Genomic DNA, 24,911 nt, shown 5'->3' with positions numbered 1-24,911 from the left:
CCAGTCTAGCTCTTTCACCATTGCTACAACCAAGGAATATGACAGTGAAGCAACAGAAGGAAATCCTAGCAGAGGCAGCCTGTAATGGATTATTAAACTGTATTGCACTATTTGGCTAGTAGATGGCGCCCTGTGTACAAATACCTGATGTAAAGGCACATCAGCCGTACCTGGCAGAGCTTGAAGGGATCTTATGCTGAACACAGCTAGCTGGGGTGGATTAGCGAGTCCTGTGTCAGGCAGCCCAGATCTGAGTCAGAAGAATGTGACACCTAACAGCAGGCGCTAGGCCACCTGCCCCTCCGCGTTTCATGACAGTCAAGAAGGAAAGTAGGCTGCAGGCGCCAGCTGGTAAGCCGCCCCCCGCCCCGGGCACGTGGTGTCTATAAGGGGGTGCACATGCTGCTAGGTTTAACAGGCACCAGGTAGCTGGCGGCAGAAATGTACAGAAGATTCACAGTGCAGTTGTGTGGGTGCAACAAGGTGGCTGCACGGGTATGTCCGCTGTGCACCTAACACTGCCCCATGACTGTGTGACCTGCCCCCCCGCCCCACCGGGGGGTTGTGTGATCTGCCCTCCCAGTGCAGCCCCCGCGGGGGGGGGGTTGTGACACGGGTATGTCCGATGTGCACCTGACACTGCCCCTTGACTGTGTGCCCTGCCCCCCCACCCCACCGGGGGGTTGTGTGATCTGCCCTCCCAGTGCAGCCCCCGCGGGGGGGGGGTTGTGACACGGGTATGTCCGCTGTGCACCTAACACTGCCCCTTGACTGTGTGACCTGCCCCGCCACCGGGGGGTTGTGTGATCTGCCCTCCCAGTGCAGCCCCCGCGGGGGGGTGTGTGACATGGGTATGTCCGCTGTGCACCTAACACTGCCCCTTGACTGTGTGACCTGCCCCCCCCCCCGGGGGGTTGTGTGATCTGCCCTCCCAGTGCAGCCCCCGCGGGGGGGTGTGTGACATGGGTATGTCCGCTGTGCACCTAACACTGCCCCATGACTGTGTGACCTGCCCCCCCACCGGGGGGTTGTGTGATCTGCCCTCCCAGTGCAGCCCCCGCGGGGGGGTGTGTGACATGGGTATGTCCGCTGTGCACCTAACACTGCCCCTTGACTGTGTGACCTGCCCCCCCCCCCCGGGGGGTTGTGTGATCTGCCCTCCCAGTGCAGCCCCCGCGGGGGGGGGGGGTTGTGACACGGGTATGTCCGCTGTGCACCCAGCACTGCCCCATGACTGTGTGACCTGCCCCCCCCACCGGGGGGTTGTGTGATCTGCCCTCCCAGTGCAGCCCCCGCGGGGGGAGGGTTGTGACACGCGTATGTCCGATGTGCACCTGACACTGCCCCTTGACTGTGTGACCTGCCCCCCCCCCCGGGGGGTTGTGTGATCTGCCCTCCCAGTGCAGCCCCCGCGGGGGGGTGTGTGACATGGGTATGTCCGCTGTGCACCTAACACTGCCCCTTGACTGTGTGACCTGCCCCCCCACCGGGGGGTTGTGTGATCTGCCCTCCCAGTGCAGCCCCCGCGGGGGGGGTTGTGACACGGGTATGTCCGATGTGCACCTGACACTGCCCCATGACTGTGTGACCTGCCCCCCCCCCCCACCGGGGGGTTGTGTGATCTGCCCTCCCAGTGCAGCCCCCGCGGGGGGGTGTGTGACATGGGTATGTCCGATGTGCACCTGACACTGCCCCATGACTGTGTGCCCTGCCCCCCCACCGGGGGGTTGTGTGATCTGCCCTCCCAGTGCAGCCCCCGCGGGGGGGTTGTGACTTGCGCCCTCGCCCAGTGCAGCCTCCGGGAATGTCTGTGACCTGCTTCTCCCGTCCCGCCGCCCCCCGCTACAGGGAGCCTGAGGGGCAGCGCTTGCCTGACGACCCCGCCTCTTGGGCAGGACCCGGATGTAGATCGCCCTCCTCCCCTTCCCTTTCTGAGCCTCTGCGCTCGCCGTAGTCAACTGACCTAGCCCGGAAGTGTCGGGAGCCTGGCTCCGAACTCAGCAGCGCGGACGGGTGCCAGCCAGAGGGGGAGGGCCCGGGCGCAGCGATGGCTCCGGACCCCTGGTGAGCGGGCGGGGGTGGCGGCGCCCGCGCTTCGTGTGCGACTCCTTCAGCCCCGCCGCGAAGTGGGGCCAAGCCCCCAGCTCAGAGGAGAGACCCCGGGGGGGACTGCCTCCCATCTGCCGCCCCCGCCGACGGGCCCTGCGGGGCCTTACGGGGCAGGACCGGATTTCCTGGGGGGGCTGTCCGTGTCCGTGACACTGACCCTGCTCGGCTTTTCAGCCCCCACCCGGCCGGATCTAGCACCTAGGCTGCCCCGCCTGCATGTTCAGGGCGTTATGGACAGAGTGTGTGGAGGGTATTATTGCAGAGCAGGATCCCCTGCGCTAGGTGCTGTACAAACCCAGAACAAATGGGCCCTTCCTGCCTAAAGAGCTGCCTATCCAAGTCAGGGCTGTTTGGTTAGTGCACAGGAAGCCTATGGCTAGTAAGAATTAGGGCCACAGTCAACATTATACCTTTTCACTTAGCCACATTGTGGGCCAGATTTTTAAAAGAACTCATCCTACTGGAGGTAGGATGGGGGCTGAACTCTTCTGAAAACCGGGCCCGCAATGTGCTCAAGGAAAATTGAAGCTAGCTGACCCTCCTAAGAACCTCTCCCAGGCATTTGGGTCCACTGTGACATTTACTTAATAAACTTGGATCCTGACTGACGCTTCAGTTCATAAGCAAAAGCTTAGTGTAAAATACTGAAACAAATATATGGTCTTGGCATCGTTCAGTTGACTTGGTTGGATGGGTATTGTGCATATTTCTATGGGTGGTGAAAGGTTAAAAGCAGATATAAAAATGTTTGTTATAAATGTATGTAATAACTTTGGAAGATTAAGTACAAATATTAGTTCATAATTCCTATACAGCAGTTTCCTCTTTAAACATCTTTACAAAATAATAAAACCACTCAATACCTTGGTGATGGGGGTGTTACAAATACCTGCTTCACTGCTGTGTGATAGGTAACTATTATACCTATTTTACTTTATTACAGGTAAAGCTCACAGCATTTCACTTTGCCTTACTTTCTTATTAGACTATCAGATAATGGTCTCTCTGTATATGCAATTTCTATTTAAGTTACTCTCTTTAGGAACTCTGTTTAGTTAAAATCTATGTATCTAGGTTGTCTTGGTTAATGAAGAATTAAAGACAGGTACTGTAATTAGTGCAAATCAACATGGGTTTGTGGAAAATAGATCGTGTCAAACTAACTTGATATCTTTTTGAATGAGGTTACAGGTTTGATTGATAAAGGCAATAGACTTATGTAAGGTATTTGGCTAGGAATGGATTAAAAACTGGCTATCTGATAGGTCTCAAAATGTAACTGTAAATGGGGAATAATCAGCAAGTGGATGTGTTTCCAATGGGGTCCCTCAGGGATCGGTTCTTGGCCCTGCTCTAGTTAACATCTTAATCAATGATCTGGAAGGAAACATAAAGTCATCACTTATAAAGTTTGCAGATGTCACAGAAATTGTATGAGTGGTAAATAAGGAAGAGGACAGATCGCTGATTCAGGACCACCTCATCCCTTGGTAAACTGGGTGTAGGCAGACAGTATACGTATACACTTGGGCACAAAGAATGCAGGCCATACTTAGAGGATAGGGACTCAGTCCTGGGAAGCAGAGACTCTGAAAAAGATTTGGGAATAATGATGGATAATCAGCTGAACGTGAGCTCCCAGTTTGACACTGTAGCCAAACAGAGCTAAAGGAATCCTGGGATATATAAACAAGGGAATCTCAAGTAGGAGTAGAGAAGTTACCTTCCATCTATATTTGGCACTGGTGCAACCACTGCTGGAGTACTGTGTCCAGTTGTTTGGCTCACAATTTGGCAAGAATGTTGATAAATTGGAGAGGGTTCAGAAAAGAGCCATGAGAATGATTAAAGGATTAGAAAACCTGCCTTATAGTGATAGACGCGAGGAGCTCAGTCTAGTTAGTTTAACAAAGAGAAGGTTAAGGTGTGGCTTGATTGCAGTCTGTAAATATCTATGTGGAGAACAAATATTTAATAATGGGCTCTTCAGTCTAGCAGAGAAAAGTCTAACATGATCCATTGGCTGGAATTTGAAGCTAACATTTTAAAATAAAGTTTACATTTTTGACAGTGAATGTAATTGACCATTTGAACAGTTTACCAAGGGGTGTGGTCTATTCTCTGTAACTAACCATTTTAAAATGAAGACTAGATGTTTTTCTAAAATATATGCCTTAGGAATTATTTTGGGGAAATTCTATCACCAGTGTAACAAAGGATCTCTCATGATCATAGCCTTGGAATCTATGAATCTGTTAATGAAAAGTAGTAGATTTTTGGCATTTAATATTGTGTGCTTCTTATAATTGTGCTGTAGGTACATGGCTATAACTTAGTTTATTTTTGCCTTTTTTTTTTTTTGGCACCCAAATTGCATCTATTTAGTCTTGTCTATTGGATTAGTATTAAACTATTTCTCAATTACTTTTTATAAACTTATTATATTTAGATCAGTATGCAAATATATTGGCATTACTACATTTTATTATTAAACTTCTAGATATAAGAGTACTGTGGTGGGGTTCCTGGGGTGCAGCCTTGTCTCACCAACCTGAGTTATCCCTCTCATGCTGTGATGCTGTTGTTAAGCCACACCAAACTTCTGGCAGGTACTGCACTTACACAGACATCCATAGGCAGGGACACGCCCAACTGAGTTACATGAATGATTTGCCAGCCACTCATGAACCAATAATAGGCTCCAGTCAGTTCCCCCCAGCTCTCCAGCCTTGCACCCCGAACTGTACCGTCTTGCCCTGGTCAGAAGTTCATTACTGAATCCACCCATCCATCAAAGTGGAGAGGACACACACCAGCCTTTGTAAACTGAGCTGAGATTTCGCAAGCACTTCAGCCAAACATATTGTTTTAGGTAAAATATAAAACAGATTTATCAAGTACAGAAAGATCGATTTTAAGTGACTATAAGTAACTAATGTAAAGATCAAAGTTGGTTACTTAAGAAGTAAAAATAAATTCACAGTCTTGAGTTCTACAAACTAAACAGGATTTGAATCAACCACTGTCTCACCTTGACAGATGGTACAAGCAGGTTACAGATCTTCAGATCTCAGATCCTGGGACTCTTTTTCCAGTTTGCGACTATCCTTCCCCCATTCAAAGTCTTTGTCCTCCAGATGTTTGTTGAGGTGGGGATGGGATGGGGAGAGAGGTCCAGTGATGATGTCACTTCTCTTTTATAGTTTCTTCCAGCTTGCTGGGAAGATCTATGCTTGTCACACGAGGGTCTGCCCCCATTGGTCAAGCAGTCTCCATTGTCTATGTATTCTCTCTGAGAAGTCTTCTGGGATGGTCTCTGGGAAAGTTGGATTCCCTTTAATGGGCCATCAGCACGTCTCGCTACTCCTTTGTTGTATCTGGAAGACTGGTTGTGGATGTTTCCAACTTCACAAAGTATTTCAGTAACACACTCATAGCAAAAGGTCATAACTTCCCATACAATGTTAGCACATACAATCCAAGAGGATATTAATGTTTAACAGCATTAATGTTAATTAATGGTCAACAGAGCACGACTTTTAAAATACTTCAAAAGGCATACTTTGTACAAAACATATAAATTATATGACAGTGGGGAAATATGGGGATTCCAGGGTGCCACTCTCAGGTACAGAGTGTCACAGATGCATCTGTTTGGTTTTTTGTTTTTGTTTTTTTCAAATAAAAGGATTTAAATTGAAACACTTACAATATTTAGTTTATGGAAAAATACAGTTGTTGACATATTATTCAAACACATTTAAAGACACCATAATAGAGGCCCAACTTCAATGTATACCCCAAATTAAGAAACACAGTAAAAGAACTAAAAAAGAGCCACCGTGGCTTAACAACCATGTAAAAGAAGCAGTGAGAGATAAAAAGGCTTCCTTTAAAAAGTGGAAGTCAAATCCTAGTGAGGCAAATAGAAAGGAGCACAAACACTGCCACCTTAAGTGCAAGAGTGTAATAAGAAAAGCCAAAGAGGAGTTTGAAGAACGGCTAGCCAAAATCTCCAAAGGTAATAACAAAATGTTTTTTAAGTACGTCAGAAGCAGGAAGGCTGCTAAAGAACCAGTGGGGCCCATTGATGATCGAAATACAAAAGATGCTTAAAAGACGATAAAGTCATTGCGGAGAAACTAAATGGATTCTTTGCTTCAGTCTTCACGGCTGAGGATGTTAGGGAGATTCCCAAACCTGAACTGGCTTTTGTAGATGACAAATCTGAGGAACTGTCACAGATTGAAGTGTCACTAGAGGAGGTTTTGGAATTAATTGATAAACTCAACATTAACAAGTCAGCGGGACCAGATGGCATTCACCCAAAAGTTCTGAAAGAACTCAAATATGAAGTTGCGGAACTATTAACTAAGATTTGTAACCTGTCCTTTAAATCAGCTTCGGTACCCAATGACTGGAAGTTAGCTAATGTAACGCCAATATTTAAAAAGGGCTCTAGAGGTGATCCCGGCAATTAGAGACCGGTAAGTCTAACATTGATACCGGGCAAATTAGTCGAAACAATAGTTAAGAATAAAATTGTCAGACACATAGAAAAACATAAACTGTTGAGCAATAGTCAACATGGTTTCTGTAAAGGGAAATCATATCTTACTAATCTATTAGAGATCTTTGAAGGGGTCAACAAGCATGTGGACAAGGGGGATCCAGTGGACATAGTGTACTTGGATTTCCAGAAAGCCTTTGACGAGGTCCCTCACCAAAGGCTCTTACGTAAATTAAGCTGTCATGGGATAAAAGGGAAGGTCCTTTCACGGATTGAGAACTGGCTAAAAGCAAAGGGTAGGAATTAATGGTAAATTCTCAGAATGGAGAGGGGTAACTAGTGGTGTTCTCCAAGGGTCAGTCCTAGGACCAATCCTATTCAATTTATTCATAAATGATCTGGAGAAAGGGGTAAACAGTGAGGTAGCAAAGTTTGCAGATGATACTAAACTACTCAAGATAGTTAAGACCAAAGCAGATTGTGAAGAACTTCAAAAAGATCTCACAAAACTAAGTGATTGGGCAACGAAATGCAAATGAAATTTAATGTGGATAAATGTAAAGTAATGCACATTGGAAAAAATAACCCCAACTATACATACAATATGATGGGGGCTAATTTAGCTACAGCGAGTCAGGAAAAAGATCTTGGCATCATCGTGGATAGTTCTCTGAGGATGTCGATGCAGTGTGCAGAGGCGGTCAAAAAAGCAAACAAGATGTTAGGAATCATTACAAAGGGGATAAAATAAGAGTGAGAATATCTTATTGCCCTTATATAAATCCATGGTATGCCCACATCTCGAATACTGTGTACAGATGTGGTCTCCTCACCTCAAAAAAGATATTCTAGCACTGGAAAAGGTTCAGAAAAGGGCAACTAAAATGATTAGGGGTTTGGAGAGGGTCCCATACGAGGAAAGATTAAAGAGGCTAGGCCTTTTCAGCTTGGAAAAAAAGAGACTAAGGGGGGATATGATAGAGGTATATAAAATCATGAGTGATGTTGAGAAAGTGGATAAGGAAAAGTTACTTATTCCCATAATACAAGAACTAGGGGTCACCAAATGAAATTAATAGGTAGCAGGGTTAAAACAAATAAAAGGAAGTTCTTCTTCACACAGCGCACAGTCAACTTGTGGAACTCCTTGCCTGAGGAGGTTGTGAAGGCTGGGACTATAACAGTGTTTAAAAGGGAACTGGATAAATTCATGGTTGCTAAGTCCATAAATGGTTGTTAGCCAGTAAGGGTAAAGAATGGTGTCCCTAGCCTCTGTTCATCAGAGGATGGAGATGGATGGCAGGAAAGAGATCACTTGATCATTGCCTGTTAGCTTCACTCCCTCTGGGGCACCTGGCTTGGCCACTGTTGGTGGACAGATGCTGGGCTGGATGGACCTTTGGTCTGACCCAGTACGGCCGTTCTTATGTTCTTGATTCCTTCAGCTTACAGCTCCTTATGCACAAAAAGAAGCCTGTGAAGTTCTACACTATAGAATTTTTATGGCAAAATATTTATTTTATTCTGTTTGTCTTTGTTTCCTGGGGAATCTAGGCAGTTGCACAGTAGAGGGTGTCAATTTCTTAGGCAGTAGGATATTGAGAGTGATGGACTCACCCTTTCCTCCTTTTACATTTAAAATAAATGATAATGCTTGTCACTTATAGCAACTTTTAGCCATTGATCTCAAAACACATTACAAAAGTGAGAAAACATCACTATCCCCAGATTATTGATGAGGAAACTGAGGCACGGAGTGTAAGTGTGCTGGCCAGTAGAACACAATAAGTGAATGGCAGGGCTCAGGGTAGTCCAACGTCCTATTCACTGAAGCTAATTTCTGACCTTCATTGTGCCACGAAACCTACTGAAGTCAGTGTGGTTGCAAGGGGCGATGGAGGACTGAATTTTGCTTACTTTATTTTAAGGTACTTCTGTTTTCTAGCAGCAAAAAGATTTGGTGGAGTGGAAGGATGGTCTTGAGGCTGCAGCACAGGACTGTGAGTCTAGTCTTCTCAGTTTTGCCATGGATTTAGCATGTGACTTTGGGCGTATTCCTTCAACTTTATGGTGCTTTATTTCACAGGTTCATAGAATTCAGGGCAGAAGGGACCACTAGATCATCTAGTCACACCACTTGAGGTATAGTAGGCCATTAAAATTTACCTAGTTTACCCCTGTGTTGAGCCCAATAATTTGCATCCTTATGTACAGTAAGACAAGGGATGCTTCATAGGTGGGAACAGGGTAGGTTTTGAAGCTAAATTGATTAATGTTTTCATAGTACTCAGAGATCCTTGAATGAAAAGTGCAATACATGTGCAAAGTTTTAATATTAGTGATGGACAGGAAAGAAATGCCGTAAATTAGGAATTAGACTTTTGAAGTAAATTAGCTAATCACAGCGTTGCTTTGGGTACTTTCCAGCATGATTAACCTTTTGAGGCCGGGCCTTCCCTCTTTACTTTTTCAACTTATGGCATGTAGCCCCCTTCATTTTGTTATGTGATAATTGCCACACCTAAGATGCATCTTAGCTTGAAGGAATGAGGATACATATGTAAAAATTCTTAATGATCAGCTTCTCTCTGGGACCATCCATAATCTGTCTTCTTTCTTTTTTTTTAAATAGCCCTGACTCAGTGTATTGCTGTGTTTTCCTCTTAGCTCTTCTGATTTAACATTAATTGGAGTGAGTCACGGTAATAACTAACTTAGCTTATTAGCACTGTGTCATGGCAGGAATCCGTGGCTCATACCATAAGGCTACTGGTTGGTGGATAATTTACTTTGCATTATATTTCTATAACTGTATCTTTGGGCTGTTTATCTGCCTCAACAATGCAAACCAGGACTGCAAATATCAAACAAAATAACTAGCTGGTGGCTATCATTGACTTTCTTCTATGTCAACACTGGGTGTCATTAATGATTGGAGAAAGTGTGAAGGCTTTCTACACTCAGTGAAACCAGGGTGTCCTCAAAGTTCTACAGTGGGAGCCTCCCCTTATCTTTTTAGAAGAAGTCTCCAAGGGTATGTCAGCATTGCAGCTGGGATTGTGCTTCCCTGTGTGGGTAGACAAATACGTGCTAGTGTGCTAAAACCAGGTGGCTGTGGCGGAACAGGCAGTAGCTAGGGCGAGCCACTCAAATATGTACCCAGATGGTTGAGTGTGATTGTACTTGAATGGCTAGCCTGAGCCGCTGCAGCCACAGTACTAATTTTAGTGCACTAGCTGGAGCAGAGCTAGCATGGATCTGTCCATTGGTCATGGGAAAAACACTCCCAGCCATAGGCGCTGACTCTGTGGGTGCTCTGGAGCTCAAGCACCCATGGGAAAAAAAAAGGGGGTGCTCAGCACCCACCAGCCATAGTGATTCCAGGCCTGGGGCTAGCCGCTGATCAGCTGTTCTGCGGGCCCCAGAGCTGGCTGCTGATCAACTGTTTGGCTTGCGGGAGATGGAGAGGAGTGAGCGGTAGGCTCGCGGGAGGGGCCATGGGAAGAGACAGAGTGGAGAAGGGAGCGGAGCAGGAGTGGGAAGAGGCAGAATGAGGGTCTGGGCTTGTGGGAGCAGGAGGAGCAGGGGCAGGGCCTCGGGGTGTAACGGGAGGAGCACCAACAAGGGGAGGGGGGAGTGAGTGCATGCGCCTGTATTGTTAGACTTATACAGCGTCAATGTTTTCTAAGGATAAGATGCACCTTCTTGATCCATGGCTCACCCAGTGCTTGCACCTATTCTCTCTCTCTAAAATTTCCATGTGAATGAAAGAGGCTTCAGTGTGCTTTGTTTTATGTAAATTAGGTATAGGCCTTATTCTCCTCACAAGCTTCCATTGTGGCCCTTGGTTGAAGAAAGTTTTCATGTCCCAGTGATTAGCCAACCTCAAATTACTGAATCTGTATAGCACAGCATCCTGAGATTGTTCATTTAAATCCCTTTTTGGGACTTTAACGTTCACTGATTCAGTGCTTTCATATAATCACTGTGATGGGTGCATTAGAAATCCCTGGGGAGATGGGTGTTCGGTGTCACTGCAATATGTTGTTTGCTTTTAGTAATTTGATGAACTAACTCTCGAGGCTTATGGCAGACTCTCTAGACACTTGATTAACAGAGGAGAGACTAAAACCAAGATCTTTGGCACAGAGATGACTGGGAGAAGTTTCTTAACTGTCTGAAATCTTTCTGTTTATAGGTTGTCGATGTACGATTCCACCTGTCACATTGCACAAGAGATTGCTGAAAAAATCCAGGAGCGTAATCGATGTCAAAGAAATGGTGAAAATTCAACGAAGGTACCATATCTTCAGGAAAGCTCTAACGTTTGTAAACATCTCTTTTAATTTAAGTTTTGTATTTAAATGTAACAAACTTAGAACTTATTTCAGAAAGTTGAAAAAGCTACTAGGGGGGAAGCTGTTCTAGACTTGATTTTAACAAATAGGGAGGAACTTGTTGAGAATTTGAAAGTAGAAGGAAGCTTGGGTGAAAGTGATCATGAAATCATAGAATTTGCAATTCTAAGGAAGGGTAGAAGGGAGTACAGCAGAATAGAGACAATGGATTTCAGGAAGGCGGATTTTGGTAAGCTCAGAGAGCTGATAGGCAAGGTCCCATGGGAATTAAGACTGAGGGGAAAAACAACTGAGGAAAGTTGGCAGTTTTTCAAAGGGACGCTATTAAGGGCCCAAAAGCAAGTTATTCCGATGGTTAGGAAAGATAGAAAATGTGGCAAAAGACCACCTTGGCTTACCCTTGAGATCTTGCGTGACCTACAAAATAAAAAGGCGTCATATAAAAAATGGAAACTAGGTCAGATCACGAAGGATGAATATAGGCAAATAACACAGGAATGCAGAGGCAAGATTAGAAAAGCAAAGGCACAAAATGAACTCAAACTAGGTATGGGAATAAAGGGAAAAAAGAAGACTTTTTATCAATACATTAGAAGCAAGAGGAAGACTAAGGACAGGGTAGGCCCACTGCTCAATGAGGAGGGGGAAACAGTAACGGGAGACTTGGAAATGGAAGAGATGCTTAATGACTTCTTTGTTTCGGTCTTCACTGAGAAGTCTGAAGGAATGTCTAGTATAGTGAATGCTTACGGGAAGAGGGTAGGTTTAGAAGAGAAAATAAGGAAAGAGCAAGTAAAAAATCACTTAGAAAAGTTAGATGCCTGCAAGTCACCAGGGCCTGATGAAATGCATCCTAGAATACTCAAGGAGTTAATAGAAGAGGTGTCTGAGCCTCTAGCTATTATCTTTGGGAAATCATGGGAGACGGGGGAGATTCCAGAAGACTGGAAGGGGGCAAATATAGTGCCCATCTATAAAAAGGGAAATAAAAACAACCCAGGAAACTACAGACCAGTTAGTTTAACTTCTGTGCCAGGGAAGATAATGGAGCAGGTAATCAAAGAAATCATCTGCAAACACTTGGAAGGTGGTAAGGTGATAGGGAATAGCCAGCATGGATTTGTAAAGAACAAATCGTGTCAAACTAATCTGATAGCGTTCTTTGATAGGATAACGAGCCTTGTGGATAAGGGAGAAGCGGTGGATGTGATATACCTAGACTTTAGTAAGGCATTTGATACAGTCTCGCATGATATTCTTATAGATAAGCTAGGAAAGTACAATTTAGATGGGGCTACTATAAGGTGGGTGCATAACTGGCTGGATAACCGTACTCAGAGAGTAGTTGTTAATGGCTCCCAATCCTGCTGGAAAGGTATAACAAGTGGGGTTCCGCAGGGGTCTGTTTTGGGACCGGTTCTGTTCAATATCTTCATCAACGATTTAGATGTTGGCATAGAAAGTACGCTTATTAAGTTTGCGGACGATACCAAACTGGGAGGGATTGCAACTGCTTTGGAGGACAGGGTCAAAATTCAAAATGATCTGGACAAATTGGAGAAATGGTCTGAGGTAAACAGGATGAAGTTCAATAAAGATAAATGCAAAGTGCTCCACTTAGGAAGGAACAATCAGTTTCACACATACAGAATGGGAAGAGACTGTCTAGGAAGGAGTATGGCAGAAAGAGATCTAGGGGTCATAGTGGACCACAAGCTTAATATGAGTCAACAGTGTGATACTGTTGCAAAAAAAGCAAACATGATTCTGGGATGCATTAACAGGTGTGTTGTAAACAAGACACGAGAAGTCATTCTTCCGCTTTACTCTGCCCTGGTTAGGCCTCAGCTGGAGTACTGTGTCCAGTTCTGGGCACCGCATTTCAAGCAAGATGTGGAGAAATTGGAGAGGGTCCAGAGAAGAGCAACAAGAATGATTAAAGGTCTTGAGAACATGACCTATGAAGGAAGGCTGAAGGAATTGGGTTTGTTTAGTTTGGAAAAGAGAAGACTGAGAGGGGACATGATAGCAGTTTTCAGGTATCTAAAAGGGTGTCATCAGGAGGAGGGAGAAAACTTGTTCACCTTAGCCTCCAATGATAGAACAAGAAGCAATGGGCTTAAACTGCAGCAAGGGAGATTTAGATTGGATATTAGGAAAAAGTTCCTAACTGTCAGGGTAGTTAAACACTGGAATAGATTGCCTAGGGAAGTTGTGGAATCTCCATCTCTGGAGATATTTAAGAGTAGGCTAGATAAATGTCTATTAGGGATGGTCTAGACAGTATTTGGTCCTGCCATGAGGGCAGGGGACTGGACTTGATGACCTCTCGAGGTCCCTTCCAGCCCTAGAGTCTATGAGTTGTTTTTGAGTTGTGCAAGTCCAAAAATATCAGAAGAGCCGAGTTTGAAATGTTTTGACTTAAATGAAAAGGAGACTTCAGTGCTTAACTTGTTACTGTTTGATTCTCCACTTTTGCATTAATTCAGGAGGAAAATCTTAGGCTACTCTCTTTGGAGTTAAACTTAAAATCATAGGCCCGATCCTGCAAAGACATATGCACATTCCTAGCTTTACGTACTTTGACTTCCCCCTTGACTCTGTAAAATTGAGCATGTGCATAAATCTTTACAGAATTGGGCCTTATATTGTATTTCGCATGGTGAAAAATACTGAATTGACTATTCTGGAGACTGTTTATCTCCTGTCTCCACAACAGGTCCAGAACTGTGGTGTAAACCTGCCTGCAAATGTCTTATCTGGGATTTGAGCTGCCTCTTCTCATGAGAGACTAGATTAGCCTGTATGCTTGTCCTGACTGTGGCACCTCTGCAAAGACTGTCAGCAGGGTTGTTAGTTGTCCTGGTGTATTAGTTTCTGAATAAGCATCCTCAACAGACTCCATCAACTCACTTTTTTTTTTTTTGGTCCTTCTCATAATGATCAGAAAGCAACGACATCTGGTCACTATTTTACTGAGCCAGATTCAGACCACTGACCTAGGCTTGGTTTAAACTGATAAGTTACATTGGCTTAACCACGTCCATCAGACATGTGAAAAAATTGCATCTCGACCAAGTTAGCTATGCTGACAAAACTCTCAGGCCAGGTCTGCACTCCACCCCTTCCCCCAAGGCCTCATCCCTGCCCCACCTCTTTCCACCTCCTGCTCACTCTTCCCCCACCCTCACTCACTCTCACCAGGCTGCGGTGGGCAGGAGGGGGCACGGGGTGTGGGCTCTGGGAGGGAGTTTGGTTGTGGGACAGGGTGTGGGCTCTGGGAGGGGTTTGGGTGTGGGAGTGGGTGGGGGCTGCAGGCTCTGGCCAGGTACTGCTTACCTTGGGTGGCTCCCGAAAGCAACTGGCACATCCCTCTGGCAGTGGCTCCTAGGCGGGGCGGAGGGGGAGCAAAGGCAGCTCCCACTGACTGCATTTCCTGGCTAATGGGAGCTGCAGAGTCAGCACTCGGGGTAGGGGTAGTGTGCGCAGACACCCCCCCCCATCCTAGGGGCGCCACAGGGATGTGCCAGCCGCTTCCAGGTGCCAGCACGGAGCCAGAGCAGGTAGGGAGCCTGCCTTAGCCCTGCTGTGCCTCCGGACTTTTAGCACTTAAAATCTCCCAGTTTGGCTTCAGTAGGCTCTGGGAGATAGAGGGAGGGGGAGGAGTTGATCAGTGGGGCCTGCAGATCCCCAGGAATACTCTCAGGAGCCCCCAGGAGTCTGCAGAGCCCAGTTTGAGAAAAGCTGGTATAGACTGCCACAATTGACCTAACGCCCTGTGTATATAGTGCTATGTTGACGGGAAGCTTCTCTTGACATAGCTACTGCCTCTTGGGGAGGTGGATTAACCACACTGACAGGAGGAGTGTCTTTGCTTAAGCACTACAGCGGTGCAGTTACATTGGTGCAGCTGAGCCGATGCAATGTTTTAAGTGTAGACCTGCCCTCACTATTGATGTAGCTACGTTGATGGAAGAAAGCTATGTTAACAGACGCAAATGTTATTCTGGGAGGTGGTGGTTCTACATGGACAGAAAAACTCCTCCTGTCAGTGTAGGCTGTGTCTGCACTACAGAGCTGTGCTGGTATCATCTCCGTAGCGTGGATGTATCCCTAGAGATGAATGGCTTTGCATCCCATCAGTAATATCCTGAGTCATCCACTCCGCACACTATACTGTAAGTTCTGAGCAATCAGATGTGTACTGTGGCTATTGCAACAGTTGTTTGTACACCCCGAATATGTGCTATATGAAAATTACTTTTATCTGTCCGAACATATAGCCTGCAGTGTGTCACTTCGATTAGACAATGAATTTAGATTAGCTTTAGTTTTTTAAAATGAAAAATAACAAAATTAGTTGAGTTATATTCTGATGTTCCCTTACTAAGCATGTGGGCTTCAGACTCAGAGGAGCTAGAAGTGGGGTATGGAGCATCAGTAGTTAAAGCAAAAAGGCACGTGGTAGAAGAGCAATAGACTAATTGTGAATTATGTACGTGATTTGTATGGCAGTGGGCTTCCAAAGCCTGTAGGCAGCTCTTTATAATCTGGCTTTGGAATAATACAGTAGACTGTCCCTTGGAGTGTCCTGGAAATGGAATGTTTGTGCTTTATAGAAATAAGAGACTTTTACCAAAATAGCTGCTTTTTACAATGTTCTTTTATAATTTGAAAGCAGAAGAACGGCCATACTGGTCAGAGCAATGGTCCATCTAGCCCAATAGCCTGTCTTCTGACAGTGGCCAATATCAGGCGCCCCAGAGGGAGCAAACAGAACAGGTAATCATCAAGTGACCCATCCCCTGTCGCCCATTCCTAAAGAACAGTCACATGGTCCCCTGGCTGAATGGGGAACAGGGAGAAACAACCCCCAAACAAAAATCTCTCCTGAAATAAGAACAAAAAAGAATCTTAGGCTGCGGCTACACTACATCTAAGACTAAGTCACCGCACTGAGTGACATAAGTTACGCTGACCTAAGCACTGGTGTGGACAGCGCTGTGTCCACGGGAGAGTGCTCTCGTCTCTCGTTCTCTGCCGCTCGCTAGGGGTGAATTAACTAAGTTGACGAGAGAGCTCTCTCCCGTTGGCTTAGGCTCTCTCTGAATTGGTACAGCCGCGCCGCTATAAGCTCTCTAGTGTAAGCCGCTGAAGAACTATTCAGTCACTGCTGGTGCGTTCCCCAGTGCAGCATTGCACCTGCAATCTGTCCTGCAGTGCTTTGGCTTCCACCACTTCCCAGTCTTCTCAGCTTCGCTGTTCTTCACTTTCATTTCCATAAACTCTTGGCAATCTTATCCCAGTTCTACCTGAAAGTGGGTCCGGACTGTGACACGTTCCTGAGCCCAAGCAACTAACAGGATAATGTCAGAACAATCCTTGCTGAGTTTTTATGCAGCTTTTTCCTAAATGAATTGTTGCAATAAATATACCCCTAAGACATGTCAAAACCCCATCTCAGCTGTCACTCATGAGGGACAGACCTCATTTTAGATAGTAATTTATCCCCTTAGCCTGGTGCTCTCATTGACTGAGAAACAATTCAATATTAATAATTGTAATGAAATGAATCCTATTTAGTGTTTTCTATTGTCTCTCTCCCCTTTGTCAGTCATTAGCCTGGTTCACATTGGGCGGAGAAGTTCATTAGCTCTGTCGCATCCTTGTGCATTTAGTTTCCATAGTTTTGCACAGTTAGTCTTTTCTAGCAACAGTGCTAAATGAATTGTGCTAGAGGTTTCTTCCTAGATCCATCTTAATGTGGTTTTAAACAAGATTGTAGAATTTCTATCTCTGCCCCTTAGGGAAACTACCAGAACCCGGCTAGTTACAACTGTGTTGCAAGGTAGCATGGTTTTTAAATCCAGTGTGGACAGTATTGTTTTGATCACGTTTAAGCCTTGGTAGATCAAGTTACGTCCTAACTGCAAACAGAGCAGAAGAGCTACATGTACGCCTTGGATTGAATTGATAACTAGGCCCCAGTTTATTCAAGTATTTGGAATCACAATTGCCATTAACTGTCCCTTTTGTAGTCAGTCTCAGCAAACAGATTCTCAGTTTCTTAATTTGGGAAGGTACTTAAGCATGTGCCTAATTCTAAGCATGTGCTTTGTCCCATTGAAGTCAGTAAGATTATTCTCATGTTTAGGATTATTCATGTGCTTAAGCATCTTCCTGAATCCTGGCCTAAATGAAGTAGGGAGATTGATTTTGGCCTCTACCCCTAGTGGTTGTTCTCTAGGTCAATGGGTCTCAACCTACTGACCATTGTGAGCTGCATATAAAGCTCTCTGTGTTCATATGGGCTGCATCCACACAATAGATCTACTGCCTGTGTGGCCCTGAGGATGTCAGATGGGCTGCAGCTGTGTGCTTATTGGGCTGTGGGTCAAGAACGACTGCTCTAGGTCCTGGCTGAGGTATATTATTTGCTAGAGATCAAGACAGGATGGAGAGGGAGGCATGAGTATGAAGTTCACAGTGCTGCCTGCCCTTGTAGCTGTTCTGAACATAGTCTGGCAGGACTCTCAAATAGAACCAAACAATTACAAAACAAAAATTAGCTATAATGATCTTTTCCCCAAATTGCAGAAGTATTTAAATTGTGCAGCCACATTCACTCTCGAAATGCAGGCAAAGCAAAAACGTACTTGTTTAGTTCATCGGTATTTATACAGGCCAAAGTTCTCTGACTTGCATCATCTCATTCACGGTGATGTCCGGCTTAAAAGAAAGAGAGGGGAAAAAAAAAGGCAGGGGGGCTGCATCAGTGTTGTCTAATGGCTATCTTGTATTGTAAGCTTTGTAGCCTATATATTATGAAAACATTACACAGTTGGTTAAAATGATTCTCTGAAGAAATTTTTCCATGTTTTGTGTGTTAATGGAGTAAAAGGAATTTGCTCTCAGAACAGTTAAAGACTAGTATTGGCAGTGTTTGATTCTACTATAAACAAACTTCCAGCAATGAAATATTTGTTATGATAACAAGAACTCACATTGAGAAACACATGGCCGATCACTCATACTTGATGTGCCTAGTAAATGTTTTAATGTCTTTGTATGGTATTTGCTTGGTAGGGAAGTTGTCAACAAGATCCCGGTTTTTATGGTGGTTTTCCCTCAGTGTGACTAAAAAACCAAAAATGGTGTGTTTATAACTGAATAAAAATGGAGTATAAAAGCTAAGGTTAAAAAAGGCTGTAGGGTGAGGCTTTCACAAATGCTCAAGCATTGGTTAACTCTAGTCAGGCTGAAGTGAACAATCAAACGTCCATTGCTTTCAGTGGGAGCCAAGTGAGGCCCACATGGAATCTTACCTTGTGGGGCTTTTTAGCAGGGGTTGGGGGGTAAATCCCTCTTGATGGATGGTGTTGAATAATTACCTTGCATTATACTGATATGTAATTCTTCCTGGTTCCTGTACTCTGGCTAGCTAGGCTGGATAAGGCTAATGCAGCGTTTCCCAGAGATGAAGGTGCAGGAAATATATCCGTGATAATGAGAAGGCCTTTCACAACACCTGGCAGGGTTGTGGGGGCTTGCAATTGTGTTTATTGTCCTGAGGGGTCACTCAGCTTTGAAAAGTGGGCGAAATGTTGCTTAAATGACTTGTTTTTCAGTGGCACAATTATTATGCAAATCTCTGAACTGGCTAATCCCATGCTCACAGCAGATATGGCTGCCTCAACATCTGACCTACTCTACCATCTCCATACCTGGTAGGGGTACAAGTCTCATAGAGGCTTCAGGCTCTTGAGTTAAATTTTCAGTGAGGCACTTCTGAAAACTCCACCAGTCGCCTCCTTGCTGATATCAAGTACGCTACATTACAGGAATTACCAGTAATGGGGAAGTGGAGGTTGGACACTTAACTTCCTCTTTTGTCTGATGAAATGCCTCTCAGTCTTCCTCAAGGGCAGCAGACTGTCATTCTGGGGCTATCGAGAATACTGGAGAAATTGATGTGGCCTAGTTTGCTGTGAAAGGGGAATTCAGAGGGAAGTGTCCATTTGAGTGTAGGCATGAGGGGAAAAGCAACCTGTCCTCCTCGGTTTACTTCATACTGCATGTATCCCAGCCTTATTTCTGCTTTCTCTTTGAGCGATCACCTATCGTACAGACATTGCCTTGCAAACAAGAGGCACCTTCAAGTGCATGCAAGCCTGTAACTTGGGCAATTACCAACTTTGTTTCAATTATGTGCACTTTTCCTATAGTTAGCAGAATCAAAGGGAACAATATTCAGGGCAAGCGGAGGAAAAATGTAGACTTTTCTACAGAATAAAGGTAAACGAGGTGAGAGAATGCCTAGGTAGCCAAAATATTACAGTGCTGTTATTAGTTTGCCTGCAAGAGAATAATTTGTTTTACTATGTTTACAGTAGAAAAAGATAAATCTAAGAACCTCATGCAAGCAACAAGAATACAAATTATTACAGTCAATAGTCCGGAGAGGCCAGGAGTCAAGGATGAGCAAAGAGGGTAAACAAGAGTCTGGTTATAAAACTAAATAGAAATTAAATTACAGATCTGGAAGTTATAAGAGAACGAGTGGAAGGAATCTCTGAACCTCTGACAGTAACCTTCACTAAAACACAGGAGCCAGGAGATCTTTGCCTACAGAAAAAGGCAGCATCCATATTTCCCTTAAGAAGTAGAATAAAGAAACAGGAAATTAACTGGACAACAGCAAAATATGGGCAAAATGTTCCAGCACATAGGGGAATTAATTTGTGAGGATTTGAAAGAAAGATCTCATAATTAGCATGAGTACATTTAAAAATCTTTCAAAACCAATGTTAACATCTAATTGTTGTATAAAAATCCCAAACAGCACCACTTGTGTACAGCTGAGCTTCTGTGTTCTAAGCTCAGGCTTTTCTCGATGTCAGATGGAATCATGCTGTGTGATGCACAGTGGGTTTGTGAGGTTCTGCATTGGATCATTTGAATATGGATGTTTGTACGGCTACGCTGTAATCTGGTTTAAAAAAAACCAACAACTTTTTCTCTTTTTTTCTTTCAGCTTAATGTGACAATCCGATCATTGTTGCAGAATCTAAAGGTAAAGATCGACCAGCTGAAGGACTTACTGCTTCGAGCTATATCAACACGTCAGATGTATCCATATAAACAGTATCTCGCTGTTCTTTCTGGTGTCGTAGGAGTGGGCGGAAAAACGGGCTCTTTTGAGAAGGAAGCTGCAGTTAGCCGCCCCCCTCCCCTCAACTCCAGGAGGCCCCAATTACTAAAATGTTGCCTGCAATTTTGATTTCTGTTTCAGGGACCTTGCACTCATTTTTTAATGTTGTAGTGACTGTGGTGGAACATCTCCAGTGGGTGACAGACTGTAACACGGGCAGCTCTGATGTTCTTTGTTTGAGACATAATTGGCCTGTGTATTTTCTTACGCTCCTCGCAATTCAATTTAAAAAGAAGTTGCAGGTTCCTGTCCTCGCGGTGCTATTCCACACCAAGGAAGAAACCAGTGTCCAAATATGGAGCTCCTCTCACACCCTGGTATGGTGGGAAGTAAGACTGCTGTGCAGCGGGCATGGCTGTCTCCAGGGGAGCTCAACAGAATTCTGATCAAGTACAGCGCTGTTAATGTGCAGGAAATGTTTCTCTGCCCTTCTGGATGGAAGAGTTGGATAGTCCTAGAAGACATGCTAGGAATGTGTAACTTCTTCCTCATTCACCTGTGCTCTGGGTTTGTCCTGACCTAGTCTCTCCTGCACACAGCTGGAAAAGCCATGTGTAAGAGGGGCAAGTAGATAGCAGCCCAGTAGCACTCGTATGGGTCTGAAAATCTCCTGTACCAGTACAGGTGACCCAAAATAGAGACATCTAGCCAAATTCATCCCAGTGTGATTCCACTCACTTTAATGGGATACAGTAGGGGTGAATTGGCTCTGTCTTTATGTAGTGGGTCACTTGCTTAGTTCCATTAAACTGCTACAACCAATTATATATTCTGGCCTAAATTTTCAAAAATGAGTAGCGATTTTCAGTGCCCAATTTGAGACATCTTCAGTGGCCTCATGTTCAGAAAGTGCCGAACACCAAGGGTATGTCTACACTACCCGCCAGGTTAGCGGGCAGTGATTGATCCAGCGGGGATCAATTTATCACGTCCAGTCTAGTCTAGACGCAATAAATCGATCCCCGTGCGCTCTGCCGTCAACTCCTGTACTCCAGCGCTGTGAGAGGCGCAGGTAGAGTCGACGGGGAAGCAGCAGGAGTTGACTCGCTGCGGTGAAGACACCACAGTAAGTCGATCTAAGCATGTCGACTTCAGCTACGTTATTCACGTTGCTGAAGCTGCATTTAGATCGATTTCCCCTCCACCCCCTAGTGTAGACCAGGGCCAAGAATCTGAAAACCAGATCCGTTCAAGATGCCTCAGAGTGGGCACCCAGAATCACTAGTCACTTTTGAAAATTTAGGCCCCTTTGTTTAATTAGGATTTTTATTTCTAGCTCTTGCTGGGAATAAGTGCATCCCAGCTGGTGACACCACCTACAAGGGAAGGTTTCGGGTTTTTAAATTATAATTTGTATTGTTGTGGTGCCTCGGAGTTCTAGCTGGGGACTTGGGATCCCATTGTGCTAGGTGCTGTGTGAACATAGAGCACAAAGACCGTGGCTGCCCCAAAGAGCTACTGCAATCACAGTACAAGACAGACAACAACGAGTGTGCTCATCTGTCGCAGGATGAGATACAAGTATCGACCCCAGAAGAAGAAAGATTTAAAATTGACAAATACCTTTACACTTTCTGGAACATTCTCTTAACATCGTACAAAAGTCTAGGACATTTTGGAGTCCTACTAAGCTCTTTGCTGCAATGTCAGTGAGATTCACAGGTTGATTGTGCTTTGTGTTAATATGTTTTATATTTGTTACCTTTACACGTCATTGGCTTCTCCTTGCTCTTCAGTTGAGGGGGGAGAGATATTAGTCCAGAAAACTAGGGATATTGTCCAGTTGAGGGGGGAGGAATATTAGTCCAGAAAACACCATCCTAGCCACCATGGATTTAGAGGCTCTTTACACAAACATCCCACACACAGATGGAATACAAGCGGTCAGGAACAGTATCCCTGATGATGCCACAGCACAACTGGCTGCTGAGCTCTGTGCCTTTATTCTCACACACAACTATTTCAAATTTGATGACAATATATATCTCCAGATCAGTGGCACCGCTATGGGCACCCGCATGGCCCCACAATATGCCAATATTTTTATGGCCGACCTGGAACAACGCTTCCTCAGCTCTCGTCCACTCACGCCCCTTCTCTGCCTACGCTACATTGATGACATCTTCATCATCTGGACACATGGGAAGGAGACTCTGGAAAAATGCCACCACGATTTCAACAGCTTCCACTCCCACCATCAACCTCAGCCTGGACGAATCTACATGGGAGGTCCACTTCCTAGACACCATGGTGCAAATAAGTGATGGTCACATTACCACCACCCTATACCGAAAACCTACCGACCGCTATGCCTCCCTTCGTGCCTCCAGCTTCCATCCCGGGCACATCACATGATCCATTGTCTACAGCCAAGCACTGAGGTACAACTGCATCTGCTTTAACCCCTTGGACAGAGATCAACACCTACAAAATCTCCACCAAGCATTCTCAAAACTACAATATCTGCACGAGGAAATAAAGAAACAGATCAACAGAGCCAGACGTGTATCCAGAAGCTTCCTACTGCAAGACAAACCCAAGAAAGAAACCAACAGGACTCCACTGGCCATCACATACAGTCCCCAGCTAAAACCCCTCCAACGCATCATCAGGGATCTACAACCCATCCTGGACAATGACCGCACACTTTCACAGGCTTTGGGTGGCAGGCCAGTCCTTGCCCACAGACAACCTGCTAACCTGAAACATATTCTCACCAGTAACTGCACACCGCACCATAGTAACTCTAGCTCAGGAACCAATCCATGCAACAAACCTCGATGCCAACTCTGCCCACATATCTACACCAGCGACACCATCACAGGACCTAACCAGATCAGCCACACCGTCACCGGTTCATTCACCTGCACGTCCACCAATGTAATATATGCCAGCAATGGCCCTCTGCTATGTACATCGGCCAAACTGGACAGTCTCTACAGAAAAGGATAAATGGACACAAATCAGATATTAGGAATGGCAATATACAAAAACCTGTAGGAGAACACTTCAACCTCCCTGGCCACACTATAGCAGACCTTAAGGTGGCCATCCTGCAGCAAAAAAACTTCAGGACCAGACTTCAAAGAGAAACTGCTGAGCTTCAGTTCATCTGCAAATTTGACAGCATGAGCTCAGGATTAAACAAAGACTGTGAATGGCTTGCCAACTACAGAACCAGTTTCTCCTCCCTTGGTTTTCACACCTCAACTTCTAGAACAGGGCCTCATCCTCCCTGATTGAACTAACCTCATTACCTCTAGCCTGCTTGCATATATATACCTGCCCCCGGAAATTTCCACTACATGCATCTGAGGAAGTGGGTATTCACCCACGAAAGCTCATGCTCCAAAACGTCTGTTAGTCTATAAGGTGCCACAGGATTCTTTGCTGCTTTCATAGTCCCAGATTGTCCTTCTGTACATTTTTCCTTTTTGTACCTCTATGGTGTCCTCTCTGAGTCTCTATCATGTCTCCTCTCTAACTCACATGTGCCTGTGGAGGTATATCCAGTGACCATTTGAAGGCCTCTTACTTGCAAGCGGCTTTATGGTAACGTTGAAAGTAAGCCTTTCGTTTTTTGAACCCTTGTATCCACGTTTGGATCAGGGGCGGAGGGTTGGAAATGGTTATTTAGCCGCAACAAGCCAGTAGCTTTCGTTGTAATGATGAACTTTGAGCATGTTGCACTGCAGGGTACAGTTATACTTTCATTTGAGAATATTACCTTGGAACAGATAAATGGCAGTGCTATGTAAGAAAGCAAACATAAGTCATTGTGGCTATGCACCTGCTCAGATTACAACCCAAGGAAGAGAGGTAATCACTTTTAATATGGGCATCAGTGAGTTTATTAAAAATAATAAAAATCGAACAAGGCAGCACTCCAAGAACTCTAGTCATTCAGTGGCTGAGTGAATTGGGTCATTTTCTTCAAAAGCAACAAGCCCTACTTCAGTTGCTACTGGGGAGTGCTAGTGTGATAACGGTGCAAATGGAAATAAATCCTTTAAATGACCTCTTGGTAACTTGTTGACTACGTAGTGAGCTGGGCGAGGGCTTCTCACCTGGTCTGTATCATCACCCAGCAAAATAGTTAACATACGAAGAGCCATGCTGAATTCAACAGAGCTATCCAGTGTGCTGGTGGTGATTTTGTAGTAGCACTTAAAATGTGCTGTATACTAGACAGACATACAGGAAGACTCCACCCTTGTCCTGTCAAGCTTTCAGTCTACGTGTCTTACCATCATATGCTAACCAAATTGTAGAAAAAATCCTTTGCTTAGCGATTGTTAAAGACAACTAATAAGCATGATGCCTGAAAATGATGATACAGGTGTTTTTGGAGTTCACTGCTCTTAATTATTACATTAATTCAATGCAAAAAAAAAAATTCTTCCCAAATCTCCTCATCAGTTTGTTTTCTGGATCACATTCTCAAGACAAACCAGGATTTCTTCTTTCTTTATGGTGTTGTAACTCACAGAAACAGGGTTCTGCTAGACACCTTTCAGTGAAGGGCGGAGGTGTCCCCATGTTGGGTATTAGAGTTCAAGGTGTGAAGAAAATGCTCTAATAATTTATGCCCTTTGTCTTAAGAGCTATGCAGCCTGAATCCCTACTGAATGAATAATGTTATAAATCTTTGTCAAGGGCTTTTAGGGTTATGTCTACTTTTGCTCTCTGAAAGTTCTCATTTCCTGACTGGCTTTGATATTGC

At 44.8% G+C, this 24,911-nt stretch overlaps 1 protein-coding gene across 6 annotated transcripts in view; it reads left to right on the top strand.

Moving 5' to 3' along the window:
• Positions 1-1,949: 1,949 nt before the first annotated feature.
• Positions 1,950-24,911, top strand: part of STX8 (syntaxin 8) — a 183,644-nt gene continuing 160,682 nt past the window's right edge. For 5 of the 6 annotated variants that reach the window (XR_007768734.1, XR_007768735.1, XM_050919446.1 and 2 more), the window contains exons 1-3: positions 1,950-2,064; positions 10,818-10,917; positions 20,012-20,106. Coding sequence is in view for 4 of the 6 variants with exons in the window: in XM_050919446.1 (XP_050775403.1) it covers positions 2,048-2,064; positions 10,818-10,917; positions 20,012-20,106 (212 nt within the window). In the remaining 2 variants the exon portion in view is untranslated. Of the gene's footprint in view, positions 2,065-8,705; positions 8,762-10,817; positions 10,918-20,011; positions 20,107-24,911 lie in introns of all 6 variants that reach the window. The other variant, XM_050919444.1, reaches the window with a different exon arrangement.

Source organism: Gopherus flavomarginatus, chromosome 12, assembly GCF_025201925.1.
Source record: "Gopherus flavomarginatus isolate rGopFla2 chromosome 12, rGopFla2.mat.asm, whole genome shotgun sequence".
Classification (NCBI taxonomy): Eukaryota; Metazoa; Chordata; order Testudines; family Testudinidae; genus Gopherus; species Gopherus flavomarginatus.
This window is presented reverse-complemented; position numbering and strand designations above follow the sequence as displayed.